The sequence below is a fragment of the Triticum urartu genome, chromosome 3A (assembly GCF_056163025.1).
Source record: "Triticum urartu cultivar PI428250 chromosome 3A, HENAU_Tu73, whole genome shotgun sequence".
Taxonomy (NCBI): Eukaryota; Viridiplantae; Streptophyta; class Magnoliopsida; order Poales; family Poaceae; genus Triticum; species Triticum urartu.
The window spans coordinates 424,212,097-424,223,853 of NC_141875.1; the positions used below are offsets into that span (position 1 = coordinate 424,212,097).

The following is an 11,757-nucleotide window of genomic DNA, read 5'->3' on the forward strand; positions in this document are numbered from 1 at the left end:
AAAATAAAACTTTATATAGGCATATTATATATCAAAATTTTCAGAAAAAGATTTTCTACAAGATGAACATTTTCCTAGCATTAAATAAAATGCACAAAATTTCAGATAATTCAAAGAGTGCTACTGGTCAAATAAAATCCAATAAAAATCATTATAAAAATACCAAAATTAATTCAAATTTATTTCTCTCCAATTTTCTGATTTAGGGAATCATGTTACCCTATTTTCTGTATATTTTTATTTTTGGAGAAAAATAATTTGAATAAAACCCAAATAAGTCCAAATTGAAAATAATTTCAAAAGGATTTTAAATTTTGATCATTTTAAACTCCCAACTCATATTTAATATAATTTGAAGAAGTCATTTTATCCTCTCTCATGAAAATCATTGAGTTGCTTGAAGTTTCTGAATTAAAAATATTTCCAAATGAAATTCAAATCTTTTCAAAACCCTTTTCATTTATTTAAATGGAAGAAGTCATGTCATCTTCTCTCGAGGGTTTTGTATTTGAAAAGAATTTTAATTCACGGAGATCATAAATACAAAAATGGAAGTTTGGGAAAAGTTATTTTATTCCCTCTCATTTAACTTTCAAAAAGTTCGAATTCACTCACTTTCAGTCAATCAATCAAATGTATCTATTTAATATAGCATTCCAAAATTTAGAATTTTGGGATGTTACATTCTATTTGCCAGTTTCTTGATGGACGTTGGAGCACCGGCCAAAGTGATGTCTATGGCTCTGGCAAAAACCGTCGAGGCTCATGGTACAAAGAAGCGCAAGCACCCCGCCGAGACTACCGCAGACAAGCTCAAATCTATCGCCCTCTTCGAGCCCCCCTCTTAGGGATCCCTCATTAAGCAAGTCCAGGTAATATCTCTTCTTGACGATCTTTTTCTCGATCTTGGTCGTGTTTTTTCATCTAACACGTAGTAGTAGTACTAGTAGTACAACTTTACGGGTGATCTTGCATGTGATTTTTGTGTGCCAAATGGCGGTTCTAAATTGCTATTTTGACCAAAACATGCGAGAGGTTGACACTGATTTCTTATAGATTACTTTCAACTACTTTATGAACATCAATGCTACCTTTGAAGAGGGTATATTTGCATCAGTAACTTGCGTTATGGATATTGCAAGTAATCCCTCTGCTCTCATGCCTTTGAAGACATGTTCTAGTGTCTTTGTTCACTCATTTCTGTGTGTATATGTAGTCATATATGAAGTAAAATATCGAAAATCATCTTATATTTCTGAATGAAGGTAGTAATAAAATAGTTGGTTTCTGTTTGAATTAGAACCAGGTCCGCGGTGGAGATGAAGATCTCAAAGTCATGCCGTGTGAACTGGAAGACCTGAGGATGAGTTCTACTGCTAAACTATCCAACTGCTATGTCCTTGTCGCCACGTGTCCTGAACTAGTGTTTTCCTGTAGCATTGTTGTCAGGTGTGTTCTCGAGGTTGTACTTGACCACAACAATTTACTGGTTGTGCCTTCGATTACGAAGGGTGTGGTTCTTGTAAAACTTCCCGACAAATCTGATGCGGCCTGTCTTCATCGTCATGTTTATGAGTGGAAATACCACTCTGTTAGGTTCTCCAAGGTTGAGGAGATGGTGATGGTGCCGGTAGACATCTCTCACGAAGTCCATGGCCTAGTCAGTGGCAAGAAATGGTCTGCAGAGTTTAATTAGTGCAACTTTGCTTGTCTATAGTAAGTACTATTGTTCAGTACTTGATTTGTGTTTGTGAACCCTGTATTGTTTAGTACTACCGCTTTTGGTGTGTGGTGAGTCCTGAGAATAGTCTATGTTAATGTCTGTCCACTCGATTTAGTTTGTATATTTTGAAGTATCCAGATCATCTTTTTTGTGAGGACGGTTTATCAATTATGGTTACACTCCAATATCTGTATGCATTGAAGGGTTTATCGCACCCACCAGGATTTCCAGTCTCATGGATGTTTGGTCCATACGATTTGTCACGACCTTTGGACTGTCCTGCTAGTGGGAGTAGGCGGGGCCCCTGCATGCCATGCATAGTTGAACGACCAATCTTCTGTTTAGTACTTCAACATAGTGATTTCCTGGTAAGGATTCACTCGTGTCACATCAAGTAAATCTTATTGATTTACTGTCTAAATCTTATTGATTTAATGTCATGTTTTCTTTCTTTTGTTGCAATTTTACGATGCAGGTTTTGCCATGTGACATTCATCACAGAATAAACCGTTTGGTTGGCTCTACAATGGATATTTTTGCAGGTTTCACTTCTTATGTCGTGTCAGTAATGAAGGCACTGTCCATCATTTATATTACTGTAAAAAAATTGGATTAGTCTGTTGTCTGAGTACAAGATGAATCGCTATGATGAACTGCAGTTTGGTTTAACAAACACGCCACAATTAGTCCTTCTCGCGTTTAAAAGAAATGAAGAAAAAGACTGGGTCACGGTCACGGAACCTTCGCGGTATATTGAACTCAATTTAGAAAGTTGATCATAGCAGATCAGACACGATCGCCGCTGTCTCGCACATCGGTACCACCTTTAATAACGGATCAAGCACTGGCAGTTGCTCCTGCACTGACAGCAGCAGCAGCTCAGTTTGATCCAGCTGAGGATTGGGCACCGACCGCCAGCGGATCAGGCTGATCTACTGGAGGATCGGGCATCGACACTGGCGCCAGCTCTACAAGGAGCACCATCTCCGGCAGCAGCAGCGGCACTACCAGTCGCACCGGCACAGGCACCAGCAACGGCTTTGGCACCTACACCAACACTTGCACTTGCATCTGCTCCGGCCCGTGTAGCGGCAACGGAACCAACAGTTGCACCGGTAACAGACTAGGCTGCAGTTCGCACTTCATATACCAAAGTCCTTACAAAAACCGACATGTCCACCTTCTTGGTAAGCATTGGCTGCTCAAGTGCTTCGTTCTTTTTTCTTTCCATGTTATTTCACATGATTCACTATGTTGATCTAACCGTTTGTGTATGTCTTCTTGTTTGCACACAGAGAATTCCTAGAGCAACGAGGGAGTCGTTCAACAATCCGAGCGACCGTGGCCAAGTTTCTCTTACCATGCGCAGCCTTAGTGTGAACGAACCTGCTCAATATACCGTAAGTACAAAGGATGGTCGCATAATGATTGAATCTAAAGGATGGTCAAGGTTCAAATCTAAATCATATCTTGTGGTAGGGGATGATGTCAAAATCGAACTTTCTCGGCAAGGAGAGCTGGTCCAAATCAACTTTAAAATTCTTCAGTAGCAGCACGCAACTGCCGAACTGATCTATCCTTCGAGAGATTTTGATGTAATACTCTAGCTTGGACAAGTGTCCTGTGTGTATAAGTAGTACGACAATATCATTGATAGAATTGCAGCTCTGATTGCTTGTTAGGAACTGTCGTTTGATTTCATTCCAACAACTGTCGTGCTTTATTCTATTTTGTGTATTCGTCTTGCGACAGCATCTAAAACCAGCGCCGTACCGACCGCTTGCAATATGAAAAGCGCTGAGGTAGAACACATGGGCCCCCAAACATGCAGGCCCACCGGCCTATGGCCCAAAGTCTAGAACCGTGAGCCTGTCTGAGTATTTCTCAGCTGAACCCCCATAATGCCTATGCGTTGCACGTAACATCAAGATGCATTTGTATGAGTATTTTATCTTGTGAGAGAAAAGGATGAACGAGGGAAGGCCTTATTTGCAAATGTGGAGAGGTGTGTGGGTACCTTTTTGCAAAATTGCCATAGTTTCCTTCCTATCCGTCAGATATAAATCGAACGGCCTATATTGCAGGATGGCAGGCACATCATCATCACCAACTCGTCTATACCATGTTAAAAAACTATGTTTTATATAATTATATATGTTATATATATATATTCCTCTTGATTTTTCTTATGTATAAATTTGTGATATAAAAGATCTTTATATTTCTTTACAGAGGGAGTATCTCTCTATCAAAAATATATTTATGTGTAACTAGTTACTCCTGTCTTTCTACTTCCTTTCACTGATATGTGGGGCATCCGACAACGGGGTCCACGTGCCATATGCACCAAATTAGAGTGCACAACTACATGGTGGACACACCCCGGTCGTAGCACCATAGTAATGCCCAATCAGCCGTCAAATCACAAAAAACCCCACCTTTCCAGCTTTAGTAGTAAGCTGGACGGACGAAGCAGCAATATTTCACTGGGCCTGAATCCCCTTCTCCCTCGTCTGCTTGTTCAGAGAAAACCCCCGCCCGTAAAAAAAGAAAACCCCCGCTCAGCGATTGTATAGGGTTTTCTCATGGAGAACCTTGTATGAATTCTTCATCCATCCCCGATAAATCCAAGTCCCTTGGTCGCGGGTACTCCTAGGATGGCAGCCGCCGCCGTTGATGCATTTTTCTTCCTACTGAATCTAGTGTGTTTATTTGCAGTGCCCAAAGTGCGAGGACCCTACAGGTTTCTGCGCCCTCGGCGAGACGCCACACTTGTTCCTTCTCATCCTAACACAGGATTTCGAAACGCACACAATATGTTTCTAGAATCCTCGTTTCTATCCGGGAGGGTGGGGTTTTTTGAACATGTTGTTGACTAATTTGGAAATTTGGATTGCTATATTTGTATAAAAGGTACTAGTACCATGGTCAACACTGACGTGAAGGAGGAAATTATTTCTAGATTTGGATACAGGGAATACATTGTGTTCTCATATTATTTTTCCTACATTGCATTCCTTGCTCTACCAGAACACATGTACTCAAGATGCTCGGCCTTGTCATAACTGAATACACAAGTTTAATGGTCACAGTGAAGACAAGCCATGGATATAAGTTTCGAGTTGGGATCATGAACCAAGAAGATCGCTGCTTTTTTATGGCCGAATTTGGATAAACTTTCTCAAGTGTTACGGACTGAAAGTTAGTGCACGAATGTCGATGGAAATAGCAGAACCTCGTCTCATCTTCACTATGATCTTCCACCCCAACGTCGTTCCAATTGTTCATCCATGTTAATTTTGTATTTGGTTCTTGCTTCTTGCCTCGATTACTTCTTAATCCACCTATTCTGTCTAACTAATCACAAATTAACTTTAGAAGTAGCAACGAATCTCTCACGAAGATGCTACTTCTAACTAATGTTTTCTTATAATTGGTGGCACGTGTAGGTTTTTTTAGAGTTAAGCAGGCTACTCGTTTGTTATTCTATAAGAACTCAGCTGTTACTCATGCCACTGAAGTTGACTTGGACGACATCCACAAGTTCATACACTTTATTGATCGTCTTGAGGTACTTGTGGGGCGTTTCAATGGTGGCAGGCCACGTGGGACATGTGTGCCACTGCTGCACTCGTTGAACAGGTCCAACCGTGTTGAGAAACTTATGGTACAAGCTATTTTCTGTTATATATGTTGTTCATAAACTCTTGCTTATGCATAGTTTTACAGCTGCGATCTTCTTGAAACAGGAACTGCCCAGGTCTATTGTTCCTATACAGATGCCTGACCATGGTCAGGTCAGACTTGCGCTTGGTCACAACATGATGTTTATGTCGACCTACTCCATTCCCCTTGGAGGTGAAAAGATACTTATTCATGAGTGGTCTCAAATAATGAAAGGCCCGTCCATCTTGGAGAATAGGACAGAAGATTATGTTCCTGTTTTTCCATGGCTCTAAAGCGAATATCCTGTTTATTGACCATATTGTGAGATGAAGCCGCTTTCAGAAGGTTGTGGATGCGCGGGGTGGCGCCTGGGCCTTGTCCCGGGGCTTGGCGGCCTCACCCTTTGGTTAACTATAGGCAAAGTAGCACTGTCCGAGGCGTGCTTTGTACGGTTGAACCTGTATAAGTACTCATACTGCTTTCAGTTATGGTTGTTAAGTGCCCCTGCTGGTTTTAGTTAAGGTTGTTAAGTACTCCTGCTGCTTTTACAGTCTGTCGTGTTTCTTCAGTCCTGTCTTCCTGCAGCCGCCAAAACCAAACCAACACCGGTGGGGCCACCTATGTAACGCCCATGATGCGTGCTACGTCTTGAGCTTGCGTTGGTTTTCCCCGAAGAGGAAGGGATGATGCAGCAGAGTAGCGTAAGTATTTCCCTCAGTTTTTGAGAACCAAGGTATCAATCCAGTAGGAGCCCACGCTCAAGTCCCCCGTACCTGCACAAAGCGATAGCTACTCGCAACCAACGCGATTAGGGGTTGTCAATCTCTTCACGGTCACTTACGAGAGTGATATCTGATAGACATAATATTTTTGGTATTTTTGGTATTTTTGGTATAAAGATGCAAAGTAAAAAGTAAAAGCAAAGTAAAAAAGCAAAGCAAGATTAAAGCGATGGAGATTGATATGATGAGAATAGACCCGGGGGCCATAGGTTTCACTAGTGACTTCTCTCAAGAGCATAAGTATTCTACGGTGGGTGAACAAATTACTGTTGAGCAATTGACAGAATTGAGCATAGTTATGAGAATATCTAGGCATGATCATGTATATAGGCATCACGTCCGTGACAAGTAGATCGAAACGATTCTGCATCTACTACTATTACTCCACTCATCGACCACTATTCAGCATGCATCTAGAGTATTAAGTTAAAAACAGAGTAACGCCTTAAGCAAGATGACATGATGTAGAGAGATAAATTCATGCAATATGAAATAAACCCCATCTTGTTATCCTCGATGGCAACGATACAATACGTGCCTTGCTGCCCCTTCTGTTACTGGGTAAGGACACCGTAAGATCGAACCCAAAGCTAAGCACTTCTCCCATGGCAAGAACTATCAATCTAGTTGGCCAAACCAAAAACAGATAATTCAAAGAGACTTGCAAACATAACCAATCATACATAAAAGAATTCAGAGAAGATTCAAATATTATTCATAGATAGACTTAATTATAAACCCATAATTCATCGGTCTTAACAAACACACCGCAAAAAAAAAATTACATCGAATAGATCTCCACAAGAGAGGAGGAGAACTTTGTATGGACAAGTTAAAAGACGCTACCCTACCCACCGTTCCGGAGGCATCGCGCGCGCACGCCGTCGTGGACCGAATGATTCTTTTACCACATTGCTTTTTCGTCTGCTGGCAGTCGGTACACCGTTAATCCCTTGTCTACCTGAGCTTTTCGTTTGATGTTGTATGACGGGTGGGGCTGGTTTGGTCGTGAGGCCAAGAAATGAGGTGGTTTTTCGATGCATTGGGTGAGCGTGTTCCTACCGAGGCAGGGATTAACCTAGACGCGATTCCCCTGCGGTGAAAAGAGGCCACCCATCTCCTCCCAATTCCCAGCAGCCGCCGCCGCCACCACCACCACATCCTCTCTCCTCCCCTGATGTCTCCTCTTTCCCCTCCTCTCCTCGCAACGGCCTCCTCCTTCCTGCACCGCCTCTTCCTCTCTTCCTTGCTGATGGTGCCTCCCGCCGGTCGATGCCCCTTGTCTTGCCCTTTTCGTGGGGAGGTGGAGATGGGAAGATGGCGTTGGAGGAGGAAAACGAGATCTAGGCAGTGGAAAGATGGCGTTGGAGGAGGGAGCATGGGTGGCCGCCGCAGCTGAAGCACGGGTGGCCTGGTTGTGGCGGAGCATGGCGGGAGTCCGGGCGGCGTCATGGTCGTGGTCAAGAGGAGAAGCACGGGTGGCCGCCGCAGCTGAGCTTCTATGTAACATAGCTCCGATGAATCCTCTGCCGCATCTGGCCTCTACAGGTACCCACACCTCTTCACCCCCCTCTTGATTTGCCTTCTCCCCTCTCCTTTTCACTTATTTTTTCAATTTAACAACAGAATATCTCATCCCTGTTTGTGTAGATTCGTTTTCGTATCTACCTATAAGGCGTTCGATGAAAATCCAAGCTGCTGCAGTGGCATATTACGCCGTCCGCTTGCATGCTGAGCCATGTTGATTGCTTTTCTTTTGGTCCCTTGTCATTTGATTGCCCTACGATTCGTTGTTGTAAAAGAATTGCATTCTTTTTTTGTAGGTTGGGCTCTCCTGTTCTTTTTTGTTGGCTTGACGTACGCATTGGCAACCTCCTGCGTGAAGGATTCAGCATGCCTCTATTTGAGAGAAAAGATATGGAGAAGCGGATTTTCAGGTATGCTCTATGGTTTGGAGCAATGCCACTTTGATTTGGTTCACATTTTCTTTATAGGTTGATGTTGTCAGTTGAGTATATGAGGTTGCCGCTGCTCCATGTTAAGTACCAGCCAGAACTGCCATTATATATTTATTAAGCTAGGAGGCTGCACCGGTCATGAATTTAAATAGGCTTTCTACCACTTTATTTTGGTCAACATTTTTGGCCCTGAACATGTTATGTTTTGATTTATGAGGTAAAAGCATACTACTGCTTGCATAAACAGCAACCTGTTGAAAGTATTGTTGGGTCACTTTTAGGCTTCTAGCTATTTTGATTTTATCATACACAACACTTTCAGATCAGTAAATACAATGACCTCCCTTTTACATTAAATAGTCATTATTGTTCTCATACCATTTGATATTTGCAGAGTATCTCAGGCACACAAGCTAAAGGTTCACCAAGTTCAGGGAAAGAAAAGTTTCCCTAGACACGTGGCGGCGGCGGTCAAGACAAGAGCGGCGCTGTGAGCGACGGCCCTCGATCGTCTTCCTTGTGGAATCAGGTACGCGTCGTCCATCGTAGCCCATCGTGGGTGTTGCCAGGCGACCGGAGGCGGCTACAGCAGGCCAGTGCCCGTGATCAAGACTGACACCGGGAAGGCTGTCGGTATGTAGTATGATCCTCATCTCCTCCAACTTACGTTTTGGTAGCACGTCTCCATCGTTGTAAGGACAAATTTCTAGCTTTCATAGTCCTACTCTACTATACCGTGCTTGACCATTCCTCTTCCATTCAGGTCTACAGTTGTGCACTCGATTCAAATGATTATTCTCCGTTCTTTGCCTCAGAACTACATATGAGAGGTACAAAGGGTTGGCCAAGATACTCAATTAAGCTATTCAATTTAAGGTATACTTCTATCGCTTCCTTCTATCCTTTTTGTTCATCTTCTCATGTGTATTGTTAGCTTTTTCTCAAGCTTTTTTTAATCTAAAACCTCAAATTTAAGTATATTTTGCTGATTAGTGAGTAAATCAACCGGCAATAGTTGGTATATATTTGTTGTAGGTTTGATGTCACCTATTCATTCTTTTTTTTGAGATGCTCTGTTTTTACAATGCAGAATTTGTTTCTTCATAACTATATTACCGCTTACATTGCTGGCAATGGAAACTAAAGAAATCCTTGAGGCTACTTGTGAAGCTCTATTGTTGATGCCAGATTTGTACATTTGATTAGTGTTATATCCATGTATAAATGCATATTTCGTTGAAGCTATATTTTATAACTATATTACAAAAGTGTCTCTATAAATTTGAACCACAAAATAGTTATAGATGCTCATATGATTTTTAGTGTCGTGTATGGGTGTTTTTTGTGCAGTTTTGTTGATCTGCTTACATTTTCAGCATTTATAGTATTGCTATATCTCAATAAAATAGTGAATACATATAAATATATGCAAGGTATAATCGGTTAATTTTGGTACTAATCCATTGATCCTTTGTTACATTCCAGTAGTAAGGGTACCGGCGCCCAAATAAATTCAGGAGCACTGCAAAATTCAAGTTGATGGCTGATGTGCCTTGTAGTTTTACAGTATGATAGTTGTTGAAAGTATGTTCTAGAATGCAGGTGATGTGCTGCTGATTTATGTTGTCCACTTCTCTTGATTTTTACTGACTTGTGTTGATTTCTATTGTATGCAATAGTGCCATCGATAGGTTCTGCTGGTTTCTACCTCCATGCTGCTTAAACCAATTACCTCCTCAATTCTACGCCATGGCAGGTAAATTCTCATCTTATTAGTCCTTGCTATTTGATTTACTCAGCACCATTAAGGATGATAGTAACTGTGTGATCTTATTTGCAGGGCAGATGATTGTGTGCAAGGAAGGAAAGATGCAAACGATTTGAGTTCCCAGTTTGTACAGCCCCTGAGGATTGGAAGGTCGTGCTGTTGTCTACTTGTCTCTTTCATTCCGTTACAACCTGTTGTTCTTGCTCAGTTGTGTCCATCAAGGATATGTTCTTTGAATTTAGATGATGCACGGATAAATAACTTTTATGTGACAATGCAAATGAAGGGTGCAGTGGCTCAGCCCTTTAGATTGTTGGCGAGAATATTGGAGTATAAATAAATACAAGTTGTTAACAACAACAGAAATTTTTGGTTCTCTATATCCTCATGAACGAGGGTTTGTATAATTTTGGGCATTCCTTTGCCTGTAGCAATAGCTATTGTATTTAGTGGCAATCGTTATAAAATGGGAGCATAAATAAATAAAAATGGAATTTTATTAGCTCTCTATGTCCTTACGAATGAGGGATTGCATGAATTTGCGATTTCTTTTTCCTGTAGCGAATAGCTATTGTATTTAGACACAATCGATATAAAAAGAACATTCAATTTTATTCATTGCACTCGACCCCTTCTGCAATCTTTAGAAGCAAAAATGCAGCCTGTAGCAAAACGGGGGAAATTGGATAAAGAGGCAGGGCCGCAGGAGCAGAACGGTCCAGCCGATGAAGCCAATGTGGACGAAGATTAACTTCTCTGATCTTGTGGTAGGCTGAACCTGAATCAAATTAATGGGTGGACTTTCTTGTTATCCTTTGTCCTGAAACTATAACATAATCACTTAAGCTGACATTTTGGTAGTTGTCTGAACCATGAATCCATGATGCTAAGCTGAATAATTCCTGGAGCATCTGCCGCGTGTGGTGCTTCTACGTTGCACCATTGTCTGGTGTTTGCGCTTCTACAATTTTTTTGCCATACACATCTGCTCCAGTAATGAATATGAGCCTCTTGTACTAAGATTTTTTTTCCCACCATACTCATATATTTCTACCTGGATTGTGTGCAAAAAATCAATTTCTATCAAGAAAATCATTGACATTTGGAGAGCTAAAAATAGTTCAGGCCCTCGAGGTGCATTCCCTGGGATTGTTGGTAAGTACCTTTCTGTGTTTTAACGTTTTGCTGCATTTCAACTGTATATGATAATTTAACCTAATCGTTTCATGATGTTCTGATGTTTCACGATATTGTGCAAATCAATGATATTTTCCACTACCTTTGCATATACTATTACGAGCAACTTTGTAGCCTATTAGATGCGCCAAATGGTTTAATGTTTAATACTGCAGTTGTGCAGGTGTAGCAGCCAATGGTTCTTTGCATCATTCTTCAAAAAGAATGTGTGTGGCACGAACCGTGAAAATAATAATTGTAGAATGAAGACACAGCTACTTAAACGATGAAACCATGTTTAATACTGATGGGACATGAACCTAATACCACTGCCTTCATGTCTTGATATTTCTTGTTGGTAGAAGATACAAGACTCAGCCAAAGGTTAATAGACATGAGCTATATCAATGATGCATATCTGCTAATATAACATGCTTTATAAAGCCAATGTAAGCTATCATCAAGTGATCTTATAACTTTCTTTCCTTTGAGCTATAATGCTACCATGTAAAAAAATATGTAACGCTATGTGTACCTAAGTATCTATTAAATTGGTTCCAAATTACTCTCACTTTCATGGTTTGCTCTCGCTTTTTGCGCCATGGGCGCAACGGGTCATCTAGTTGAGATTCAAAAAGAGGGAAGAAGCCATCTAGCTACTAACTATGGACCCGAAGGTTTGAG

General features: G+C 41.3%; 1 protein-coding gene across 18 annotated transcripts; it reads left to right on the top strand.

The window, feature by feature from the left end:
• Positions 1-7,226: 7,226 nt before the first annotated feature.
• Positions 7,227-11,392, top strand: LOC125522984 (uncharacterized). 18 transcript variants are annotated; one of them, XM_087547240.1, is made up of 8 exons: positions 7,228-7,719; positions 7,822-7,911; positions 7,995-8,108; positions 8,524-8,762; positions 8,893-9,005; positions 9,615-9,731; positions 9,809-9,885; positions 9,970-10,399. In XM_087547240.1, the coding sequence occupies exons 1-4, from the start codon at positions 7,530-7,532 to the stop codon at positions 8,544-8,546; spliced, it is 417 nt and encodes a 138-aa protein (XP_087403366.1). In that variant the 5' UTR covers positions 7,228-7,529; the 3' UTR covers positions 8,547-8,762; positions 8,893-9,005; positions 9,615-9,731; positions 9,809-9,885; positions 9,970-10,399. The 18 variants fall into 18 exon arrangements, with proteins under 18 accessions (XP_087403368.1, XP_087403371.1, XP_087403377.1 ...); XM_087547248.1 differs by having other exon boundaries at positions 9,975-10,399; XM_087547244.1 differs by having other exon boundaries at positions 9,615-9,713.
• Positions 11,393-11,757: the final 365 nt, after the last annotated feature.